The sequence below is a fragment of the Mytilus californianus genome, unplaced genomic scaffold (genome assembly GCF_021869535.1).
Source record: "Mytilus californianus isolate M0D057914Y unplaced genomic scaffold, xbMytCali1.0.p SCAF_21, whole genome shotgun sequence".
Taxonomy (NCBI): domain Eukaryota; kingdom Metazoa; phylum Mollusca; class Bivalvia; order Mytilida; family Mytilidae; genus Mytilus; species Mytilus californianus.
The window spans coordinates 4,827,917-4,840,791 of record NW_026262670.1 but is presented as its reverse complement, the minus strand read 5'-3'; the positions used below and the strand labels follow the sequence as shown (position 1 = coordinate 4,840,791).

The window sequence follows — 12,875 nt, the reverse complement described above, 5'->3', positions numbered from 1 at the left end:
ATTTGTCTCCAAAATCGAATTGAAATAAAAGAGGAAATTGTCTTTGAAATTTGTCAGTAGTGAAGTTTCTTATCATCCTCTTTTGTATTCAGGAATCCTTATTCTTACGGTGATGTTGTTTACCGAGCCCGTAAATTTAGATACGATCCTGGTAAACTTATCGATCCTTTGAATAAACTTATCCGAAAAGGTTACTAATTTAACACTGTAATTAGATCTTTGTACATTGTTTTTATCGATATAAATATTGATTTTATTATCAGTAAATTTAAACCAAACTAAATATTATTGTTATAATGTACAATCACGGTTTTACAATCTGTCGGTACCTATATTTTGGCATTGCACAAGCTCATGTTTTTCTCTCATTGGATGTTGGATGTGTACTGATTGGTTTATTAGTCCTAGACACATGATGTTTTATAAGTTTTTATCGGCTTTGAACTAGCTTCCAATTAACTGCGACTACTCTTAGATCTGTACTTTCTGTCTTTTGTGTTTGTGTTTTTACGTGCTTTGTATCGATCTGACGAGTAATGCCCATATCAACTGATTTTTATAGTTTTTTCTTATGTCGTACTGTTACACCACTCTCCCAGGTTAGGGGAGGGTACAACAGATACAGTTAAGTCTGCCTCATATCTTGACTTACATCTAGAAATTGACAACGAGGGTCGGTTGAAAACAAAACTTTACGACAAAAGAGATGATTTCAGCTTCCCAATTGTGAACTTTCCATTTCTATGTAGCAACATTCCAGCAGCGCCTGCATACAAAATATATATCTCCCAGTTGATACGATATTCCATGGCTTGTATTTCCTGTCATGATTTCCTTGATTGAGGGTTGCTGCTCACAAGGAAGCTATTAAACCAAGAGTTCCAAGTGGTGAAGTTGAAATCACCCCTTCGTGAATTTTACGGACGCCATCACGAGTTGGTTGACCGTTATGGAATATCCGTCTCACGGATGATAGCGGATATGTTCCAAATGTCGTAACTACAATCCCGTCCCCTTTTCCCCGAATGTGACATACCGATTTTGACTTATTACCTGGTTTGTACTAGCATGAGCAAAACGACGGGTGAAACATGTGGAGCAGCATCTGCTTACCCTTTCGGAGCACCTGAGATCACCCTATTTTTTGGTTAGGTTTCGTGTTGCTCAGTCTTTAGTTTTCTATGTTGTGTTTTGTGTACTATTGTTTGTCTGTTGGTCTTTTTCTTTTTTAGCCAAAAGTAAAATAACAAACTGAATACCGAGTTGTCTCATTGGCAATCATACCACATCTTCTTATTTTTGTATACAACTTATAAAAAACCGTAAAACAAAAAACAAAAAAAGAAATTATTGTAACCTACGCACGATTAGATTACATGAAGACTACGAATCCCAACTTCTGATTTCTACTGACCCAAAAGATATATAACCTGCTACTGGAGAGCAGTCACTTTATGCTTAGGGTCCCGGGTTCGATCCCCGGCGAGTACAGTGCCAATTTCGGAAAGAAATCATGCTCTACTGTAACAATACCATTAGAGCTCTATCCGATAGAAACGTTGTTGTTTATTCCGACAAAGACTAAAAAAGTTAAAATAGTTTTGTCCCTAAGTACACATTGAATATGAAACTAAAATAACTATTCCATGATTGTTTTAACTATAGATGTCTCGCCGTTTTAAAGATAAAGCGTTATGAAACTGGTAATCTTCAAAAGAAGGATTTCTTTTATGGAAAATCAATGCACAAAAAATACAGTATATCTTTGTGTTTGTGAATTCTGCCATGCATTTCCTTGTTTCCATGTTCATTTGATAAGTTGGAGACATTGATTTTTGTAATAGTTTATTTGTATTACATAGCTTTAGTTCAGACAAAATCAATGAGCATTACCGTCATACATATTACAAATTCCACTATAAACACGTTATATGTCATTTTAAAGACTTTGATGTTATAGGTACACAAACATTTATACATAATTAAAGTGGTTGTCAATAGACTATTAAACATTGATTGTTCCCTATTGTTAATTTTCCTTATGTAGATCGAGATGAAAGGCCGAATTTTGAAACGAGGGTGTGTTGGAAAGGGGCAGATTTTATAACCTTGTAAAAGGCCTCATACAGGCCTCTCAAAGAGCTATTGCAAGGGTTTTCTTTAAAGAGAATATGAAACTCTTTCTACAGGACTTAAAGGATTTAAAACAGATATAACAGATATATTACAGCATGACACTTTGTATGTAACACAACATGACACTTTATATGTAGCACAGCATGACACTTTATATGTAACACACCATGACACTTTATATGTAACACAACATGACATTTTATATGTAACACATCATGACACTTTATATGTAACATTCCACGATACTTTATATGTAACACAGCACGACACTTTAAATGCAACACAGCATGACACTTTATATGTAACACAGCACGACACTATATATGTAAATATGTAACACAGCACGACACTTTATATGTAACACAGCATGACACTTTATATGTAACACAGCATGACACTTTATATGTAACACAGCATGACACTTTATATGTAACTATATCATGTTCATGTTGGATAACGTTTGATGATGTCAAGTTAAAAGGATGTACAATGTATTGATTTTGCTCTATTTACTAAATACAAATTTTATTAAAAGTATTTTTTTTTCATTTTGCAGGTCAAGTGACTGGGGATTCTTAACAGATTTTGATTCAAAGGTAAACTTTAAATTTTTTAATATAAGTTTCGTTTCATTGGTTGTCCCTAATTTTTCTCGGAGCAGCTTTGCTATGTTTTATTAGTATATATTTTATAAACCTATATATATTTATTCACAATTATAAACCTATGTAAAATGCACAGTTCATTGTTCAACTCCATACAAATTGCACAGTGAGTAAATCCAGAAGTGACATTATAAAAAAGTCTGATTATCTTCAACATGCAAGAAATATTTTCCACTGAACGGTAACAACTATAAACAATGTTTCAAATATATAAACAATGTAATATTTGAGCTTTCTCAAGCATAAACATATTTCCATCAGTTTGTGTGTGTGTGTATTTTGGGTTGACATATTTCCCAATCTCCTTTTATTGTTAAGCCTACAACGAAAGTTCCGTAAACCGGACATAGCGATCTTACATTCCGTCGGCGTCGACAACATTATGTTCAGTCATTAAAACATCAACAACGTTGTCAATTTTCATGGAATTTTGACAGAATTTTTCAGTTTTCATGATAAAAAATCAGTATCAAGAGGAAAATGTGGAACCCCTTAGACATGCTAGATGAACTAACTTTTTAGCAGTTAGCATTTTACACAGTCTTGGGTTAATTTTTTTATACATCAATTACTTTGATAAATCTTCATAAAATCCTACAAAACTATGGAGATAACCCATATTTCAATGTTTACGTATCCCTTAAAGGGAGATAACCCAAAGAGTCAACGTTTATATCCCCAAAAGGTAGGTAACCCATATCTCAGTGTATATAGTTTCCCTAAAATTAAGACAACCCATATTACAACTAGTTTGATTAAATTTACAGGGTGATGGCATTACAATGGTAAATTATATGTTCACTTCTAATCACAGAATGATATCTAACAAGATTTATAAGAGTTTTCATGCAGTTTGATTTGTGTTTTTTAAAAGACTAATACATGTCCGAATACAAGTTTTTTTTAAGATATGTTTTTGTGCAGTTTTGTTTGGAGTGAGTGAGATAACAAAATGTTGTTTGCATTTTTTCAATTTTGATGATAGGTCAATACAAGTAGAAATCATAGGTACATGCTACTTTTATCGTTTGATGGTCTGTATGGGGTGGTCAGTTATGTGCCTGCAGAGGCGGATTTAGGGGGGAGCCGGGGGGCCCTGGCCCCCCTTTTGTGCGAAATATTGTGGTTAATTATTTAGGAATCACTGAAGCATGACGGGAGCGGGCCCCCTCTAATGCTGCAGTCAGTGCCCCCCCCCCCCCTAATGAAAATTTCTGGATCCGCCACTGGCCTAATAGGCTTACATGTATCAGGTACCGATCCAGGATATGATGTTACGTGGGGTATGACTTATAATTTTTTATGTTTTCTATTCCTGGAAAACGATATAGTTGCCTATTGTTTTGGAGGGGAGTGTGGATTCCTCTGAATCTTCCCGTGTAATAAGGTTGATAAAGATAACTAGTTACATCTCAATATAGGCAAAATTATTTGATTACGTATCAATTAAGGAAGGGAGCATGAAATAAATTATATTGATGTTTGAAAATTTCAAACAAAAATATTAAATGTTTAGGTGCCATTTTTAAAACGTTAACGTTTCTTATCATAATTGGAAATCTAAGTTAACAAATTAATATTTTTAGCACATCAAAATTGTTAAATTGACAAACTCGATTCAAGAAATTATACTTATAGACTTAATCAGCAAGTACGGGAATTGTTCTATTTTTATATGAAAGCTGGAACTATGATGGGAAATCTTTAGTTCTAAAATTTCAGAATTGTTAATTTGACAAAAACTATGAAAAAATAATGTGAAGAATCAATTGATTTTTAATTATCAATACTAACAACAATTTACACGGATTCCACTGTACCCTAGCAGCTCTCGGGGTGCTCCGAATAACGGAGGGATCTACGTACATGTATACACGTTGCATAAATTAGAGTTTCATGTTTGTAACAGTTACAATTACAAACTGTTCAGAATCTGTTTAAGGTGGTACCTAACACTACAGGGAGATAACTCTGTAAAAATCAGCTAAACGTTTTAATTACGTTGTATTATTAAGAAAATATTAAGCTTCTCAATGATCAAAATTAGTGTTTGTCAAACTGCTATATAACCAATGAAATTTTTCTGATAAAGTGGTTGGTTCAAATTTTTTGAAATTTTTATATTTTTGTCAAAGGGTCAAAGTAAACATTTTGTCAAAATTTTATGAAAATTAAACGAGCCAAATTAATATTAGTCAAGGTGTTGGGTACCATCTTAACTCAACCAGAATAAATCTGCATAAAAAAAAATAAATATATATGTATATATAAAGTATTGTTTTTTTGTTACTTTTTTAGTTTTATAGTTCGACAGTTTCTACCTTTACTTTACTTTTACAAGTTTATTACTAATACACTCGGGCACACATTGTGTACAACAAGAGCAACACGATATAGTATACAAAATAATAAATTGGTCAATAAATATGACAAAGAAAAAAAAACAAGTATATGATTTCCAAAGAAATTCAACTATGTGAAAAAAAATTAATTTTCCTTCAATGATTCTTCTGATATGAAATACTGAAATTCACATTTTATTCTGTTTCCAGGGTAACCAAATAGAAAGAGATCCATTACCAGAAAAAGCCAGTATATTTTCTTCAGATATGCCAAACACAAACTCAGGAAACTATGGATCAAGGGTCAACACGGATGTAGGCAGACAGATGCAAAATCTAGAATACAAATTTTACGCCGAAAAGCGAAGGCGGAAGCTAGGAAACGATTTAGTATGCTACTAAAGTTAGACATTGTTCATGCTACAGTTATTTGTTTTTGTATCATTTTATTTTTGTTTATTTGAAAAGAAAATCAGGGTCATTAAATATAAAAATGGATTGAACTGACCTGACAAAAGGATCTTTTAGAAAAGGACAATTTTCATAATATATTTTTCAAAAGATAGACTTGTGTAATTAAGAATAGGAATCTGAATATAACCAGTTAAACAGACATGGATTGACATTACTATTTGAAGCTGTTAGTCAGTGTACAGGGTTTGAATATCTTGAAATATTTTTAAAAAAAGTCGAAGTGTTCATGTTTTTATTTTTAATGAAAACAATGATATATTTTTTTTACTTTTGTTTAAAACAAATCCTGGTTGATCTATTAAGTTTCTTGGTGATTCTTTACGTAATATTTTGTGATTCAAACCTGGAGGGGAAAAGATATCCTTTCATTTTTAAGGGAAGTAACACCCAACACCATTTAATGAAACAGAATTATCTCCCTTAGTAATATGTTGTGATTCAAACCCTGGAGGAAAAAAATATCCTTTCATTCAAGATTATAGGGAAGTAACACCCCAAGCCCATTTAATGAAATTGTCATCGAAATTAAATTATCTGCCTGAGTAAGTTCATACTGTGAAGTTATTAAAAAATCCATATATATATTTATATATGATTATTTTAACTTCTCTTTAATTTACACAATATTATTTTCATGCAAACAAACATTGTCAGGTTTTAAAATCTTAAAAGTGCCAAGTGTAATAATGTATCATTGAATTTAACAGAATACAACATTGTTCATATCTTATACGTTTTGTTTTTAATATTCTAAGATAACCATTTTTTTTATTTAATTATTGTAAAAAGAACTCCCATCTCATCATGCTCATAGATTTTCAAATATTTTGCATTAAATGTCATAGGTGTCAACTTATGACTAAAAATGAGATCTTTCTTGCAGGGAAATTACTTTAGATTAGGTTTTGCGGAAAATTTTCTATCTAACAATATTTTCTTAGAAATTTTATTTGACTTTTTTGCAGTTATTTCATTAAAATTATTTACAATCAATGTTCTCATGAAACCAATTATTTATGATATCCAAAATAGAAAAAAAAGAAATATGGAAAGTTGACACCTATTGAAATATAAATTGAAAAGAATTTATTAGACTGATTTTTGGTTGCAAAATTTACAAAGAAGAATTTGAAGCCATAGATTGTGTGATTATCCTCCATCCTATGTGAATGTAATGTGTGGTTATCCTCCATCCTATAACACAACAAAGGCTCTTAATCATATTGACTAACCATAAGTTTCCGTCCAATAGAGTATGTCTCCTTGTATATCCACATTATGTCCTTGTTGTCTATGCAGAACAGAACAAAGTTCTGAATATTTAAATGATTAAATTAAGATTCCGTCCAATAGAGTGTGTCTCTTTATATATTTTTATTATGTCCTTCTTGTCTTTGCAGCAAAAGTTCTGAATTAAAATGACTTAATTAAGATTCCGTCCAATAGAGTATGTCTCCTTATTTATATATTATGTCCTTGTTGTCTATACGTAAACTCAGCAGTATTTTCTATATTAGACCAAAGTTATGAATAGTGCCTCTGTGTGAAACTCAAGCTTTATAGTAAAACAGCTTACAGTACAAGTATTACAGTACATATCAAAATTCTTATAATTGTACCTTAATTCACTTTTCCCTAGACAAAGTTTATACTGCGAAATTGAAAGTATTCTTAATAGAGTTATTTTGCTATTTTCACAGTCAGGTTTTTTTGCAACACCATAGCCATTTGTGATAAAAAAAAAAAAAAAATCGAATTTTACATGTACGTAAAAAATACAAAAAAACAAACAATTGAAAATACATATTTGAATCCACCTACATATTATTGTTATCAATATATTAAAAAGTCTGCTAAAATGGACGTATGTACAGTAGTTTTAATTCACATTTATGTACGTAAAAGTTTCCAATTGCGAAGTTTAAGGATGTACTTAGGTGAGGTTTAGGAATTTTTGTCAGATGTTCAGACTCCTTGGTTTTTTTCTACGATGCAGGGTAAAATATTTTGCCCCATAACACCCATTTTTCTTTTCATCTAAGACCTCAATAGCTCATAAAAGGTCATTTACCAAAATTTAAGCAGATTCTAGCTTTCTTTTCTTTCGATTTGAGACCCAAATAATATCAATGCAAATATAAGGTAAAAGTAAGAGTCAGCCTTTTCACGCCATTTTTTAAAACTCACATATCTCGAAAAGGAGCTCCATAACCTATCAATATTTTTAGCTTATTTTGTTCCGTAACTAATGCTCTCCCGACTTATAGTATCAATTTTAAATTCTAGATTTTTTTTTATTTCACCTAAGTACATCCTTAAGAGAAACATTCTGTGATCATGATTTACACTGTTATAGTTTTTATTATATTTGTTGTAGAAATCTCTGTCACTTATTAACTTTTACAGATATATTAATATATTAAAATCTTTTTAATACATACAGTTTGTTTTATTGTTAAACAAGAGGTTCTAACAAATCAGAAAGTACTGCACCCCACGATCAATGGTAATTTTCGAACCCATCCCCTAAAGTGAACCAACTATTATCATGAATCTAATAAAAATACTATTTCCGACTATGTCCTCAGTTAATCAGAACGGAAGAGAAAATTTATATAGAACAAGTCATATTTTTTCAGACCTCTTCAGCTTACACTCTTGTCAATATAAGTTCCTGATATTTCTCATAAGTGTTAATGAAATTTATGTGGCATTCCCACATATCAATATAAATCTAAGATATCAGAAAAAAGTAAAATAACTAAAATACCGAACTTTTATTTTCGTATGTAGAAAATGGTAGATTAAACCTGATTTTATAGCTAGCTAAACCTCTCACTTGTATGACAGTCGCATGAAATTCCATTATGCTGACAACGATGTGTGAACAAAACAAACAGACATAATAGGTAAAAAGGAGTACTGAAAAATGATTAATTTTGTTTATGAATTTCAGATTCGTAATCGAAAAAAAAAATCAATTTTGAATGATCTATTTGATTTGATTTTTGGTGTTTTAACGCCACTTTTAAGCACCGCTTTTGGGCTATTTCGTGGCGGCCAGTTTTTATTGGTGGAGGAAGCCGGAGCGCCCGGGGAAAACCACCGACCTTCGATAGGAAAACTGAAAATCCTAGTCAATTAAGATTGGAGTCGAGTGCACCCGCACGAGCGGGGTTCGAACTCACAACCTCAGTGTTGACTGGCTAGTGATTACAGTAGTAACTACTTAGACCACTCGGCCACCGAGGCCCCTGAATGATCTATGAAACTCCTATTATGTATGTTAGACTGAGATCGACGTCCGGTCTCTAATCGACGTCCAGTGTGACGTTACGTTCTCAAATCAATGTCAAACATTTATAACCTCTAATCGACGTCCAATTCAGCATTGTGTATTACAAAAACGACGTCCTCGATCGGAGTCTCCTCTCAATGATGTCCAATATCATTCAATCGTTTGATCTTTGTTTATATCATCTGTATATATAAAAATAAGAAGATGTGGTATGATAGTTTTGTCTTGGTGTACAGCTGCTTAAAGAAACGTTATCAAAATAAAAGGAAAAACATGTGACATCTAGAGGGAAATATACACTGTCTTAAATAATAAACAGAATAAAAAAGTACACCCAATTGTTGAAAAGTATTATCATTTGGACTCTGCAAGATTTAAAATCTTATATATTTTTCAGCAACTTTTTGAGTTTTAGGTTAAACCCACCAATTAACAAAGTTATTATGTCATTGCGGCAAGTTCGTAAATAGGACGTCGATTAGAGAAGCCAAAAGTTGGACGTCGATTTGAGAACAAGAAGAAAGACGTCGTTTAGAGGGGCATATAATTGGCCGTCGATTTGGAATCTTGTTTCATTATGACGTCAGATTTGGACGTCGATTTGAGGAACGGACGTCGATTAGAAACAGGACGTCGATCTGAGTCTTACAGATATAAACAAGTCTAAATTGAAAACAACGTTCAAACCTATGATTGCGTTGGATAAAAACCGCAATTTTTATACGTGTGCATGTAAAACAAATTTCTTGGTAGAGGGGTCTAAATACAGCACAAACAACATTTTCCAAAAGACCAAAAAAGTGAAAAAAGTATATTTTAACAAAACGCATTTGATTAACAGGTCGGACAACGGATGTTCTTAAACCCTGCTGATTGCCATTGGCGATTGCCAAATACATTGATCACCAGATGTAACAAAATGGATCTTAATATATATATGAATATAATGTTGGTCTGTGCTATATTGCATATTCTAGCTGGTCCGGTACATTTAAAACTTGCTGGTTGGTCTTCTTTTATAGACTTATCTACTTAAGAATATGGAAACAGTTTTCTTTATAAATATGTGTCGCATATTTGCTGCCTAAATATCACATAATTCCTTTGAAGTGAGAAAGGATTTAGCATTTTAATTTAACACCAGAAGAAATTTGGAAATTGACCAGTCACAATCGAGAATCGATTGCCTCTGGTAGCTACGAGTTTCTTTATTTGACATTAAATGAAATACGTTTTCTTTAATTCTGTCAAGCATTACTTAGGCCAAGATAAATTTTTATATACTTTTTATTTAGAGAAAGATAAGTAGACATACGACCGACTTTGATTATATGAGTTAGAGTCCCCGAGGGTATCACCAGCCCAGTAGCGGATTTTGTGTTATCAAAATTTGCCGTTACAAATTTTGAAAATTCTATCAAATTAAGGAATGTCTCTCCCTCACTCAAAGCTCTGATTCCTTTCCCGAATATAGTTATACATTTTTTTGTAATTTTTTTGGTTTATAAGCTCTTCACATTTTTATTAAGTTTGGATTTTCAAATATTTTGGCCCTGAGCATCACTGAAGAGACATTTATTGTCGAAATGCACATCTGGTGCAGACAAATTGATACCGTTAATGTTATTACTACCACTAGGTCGATGTCTCTGCTGGTGGACTGTTAGTCCATGAGGAAAACACCAACCCAGTGTAGGAAGAACTTCGGTACTGGCATGCAAATTTGGATTTTGTGTTATTAAAATTTGCCGTTACAAAATTCTGAAAATTCCATCAAATTAAGTAATGTATCTCCTTCACGCAAAACTCTAATTCCTTGCCGTATTTGGTTATACCTTTTTGTCAGTTTTGGTTTATAAGCTCTTCACATCTTTAATAAGCTTTAGATTTTCAAATATTTTGGCTCTGAGCATCACTGAAGAGACATGTATTGTCGAAATGCGCATCTGGTGCAGAAACATTACTGTTAATGTTCTTTGATAAACCATTCTCTACTAATTTAATATAATCTATTATCTACTGATCTCATATAAACTATCATTTACTGATCTCATATAAACTATCATCTACTGATCTCATATAAACTATCATTTACTGATCTCATATAAACTATCATGTACTGATCTCATATAAACTATCCTCTGCTGATCTCATATAATCTATCATTCAATGATCTCATATAATCTATCAACTTATGATCTCATATAATCTATCCACTACTGATCTCATATAATCTATCATCTACTGATCTCATATAATCTATCCACTACTGATCTCATATAACTATCATCTACTTATCTCATATAAACTCTCATTTAATGATCTCCTATAGTCTATCAAGTACTGATCTCATCCAATACTGATCTCATATAATCTATCCTCTACTGATCTCATATAAACTATACTCTACTGATCTCATATAAACTAAATTTCAACTATTTCATACTTCTGGAGTTAAAGAACCTTGACGTTGTATTTGGAATTGGCAAAAAGATGTTTTCCTTATCATAGGTTTACTTTCCTGAAACTTCTGTTGACAAATTTGGAAAGTATTAAAATCAAATTCCGGTTTCAACTCACTCAGGTAAAGCTTAACACAGATTGTATTGCCTACTATTCTCATGATCATAATGCTTTTCACGTGTCCAGGTACTACATCCTTAAGTTTCATATCTATATGGTTAAAGCGTATTTTCCGTTAGTTTTATTTTAACTAAATTAACAAATGAAAAAATAATGGATATGTTGCAGTTTACACATGTATCAGACAATTTGCAATGTACATAGAAGGAACAAATGTCGATTTATTTAGCATCGTGCATATTCAGATAATTCGGCATATACATTTCGTAACATCTTGGACTAGGGTTGCCTAAAACAATATCGTAAATACTGTTTGTTATTTTCATTTGCATGTTTTTGTAATTGTCAAGAAATCATTTCAAAATATTGACAATACTACATTGTCTTCCCGAATAGTTGTTTAGTTTTTATGCCCCCTACTGCTATAATAATAGGAAACATTACGTTTACTGGTCTGTGCGTCCGTCCGTTCGTCTGAGATTACAACCGTCTGCTGAAAACAAAAGCAAGCAACATGAACCCTTCTATAACAAAACTAAGATAAATATAGGCGCATAGGAAGGTTAGGTAGTTATTGCGCGGTATTAATACAGTCGAGGACACTTTTCTAAAAAAAGAAGATCAAAGAAGCCAGATTATTTAATTTCACATTCAGATATATTGGTGATGTTCTTTTCTTTTACAATCCAAACTTTTCTGATTGGGTTCCATTAATATATCCTCCAGAACTCGAAATTAAAAATAACAACAGACACAGCTTCATATGCCTCATTTATAGACTTATACCTCGAATTTGACATAAGCAGTCATCTCAAAACCAGAATATATGACAAACTTAACCTGCATATGTGACATACATCTCCCAACTTATTCGGTATTCAAGAGCTTGCAGATGCTACTCACACTTTGCAAAACGTCATCAGTGTCCTAGTCGAAAGTTGATGAACCAGGGGTATGTCAAAGAACGTCTCGTCCTTTTTCTAAAACAGTTCTTTGGAAGATATCAAGACCTTCTTGATAAATATTCCGTATCAATTTCACAAATAACACACGATGGTCTTGAAATATAGATTCTAGGCACTGACGTTGTTTATCATCTTAATAACGTGTTATTGTATTCTTTTATTTGTCTATGTGAGTATTACTTTTACTGTTTAGTCTATTTTTGGTAATATCCATTTGACGTGGCTCGGTACTTTACCTCAGGAAAAGATTACCTTAGCTGTACTTTGCAAAACTTTTAGGAATTTTTGGTCCTCAATGCTCTTCAACTTCGTACTTTATTTAGCCTTTTTAACTGTTTTTGATTCGAGCGTCACTGATGAGTCTTTTGTTGACGAAACGCGCGTCTGGCGTAAATACAAAATTTAAATCCTG

The 12,875-nt window shown here is 32.3% G+C and overlaps 1 protein-coding gene across 3 annotated transcripts in view; it reads left to right on the top strand.

The window, feature by feature from the left end:
- The window catches only part of LOC127732016 (uncharacterized protein C2orf50-like), a 29,438-nt gene extending 21,383 nt beyond the window's left edge, over window positions 1–8,055 (top strand). For 2 of the 3 annotated variants that reach the window (XM_052241063.1, XM_052241064.1), the window contains exons 3-5: window positions 2,693–2,732; window positions 3,569–3,586; window positions 5,354–8,055. In XM_052241063.1, coding sequence (XP_052097023.1) covers window positions 2,693–2,732; window positions 3,569–3,586; window positions 5,354–5,545 — 250 coding nt within the window. In that variant the 3' untranslated portion in view covers window positions 5,546–8,055. The remainder of the gene's footprint in view (window positions 1–2,692; window positions 2,733–3,568; window positions 3,587–5,353) is intronic. The other variant, XM_052241065.1, reaches the window with a different exon arrangement.
- The last annotated feature ends 4,820 nt before the right edge of the window (window positions 8,056–12,875 follow it).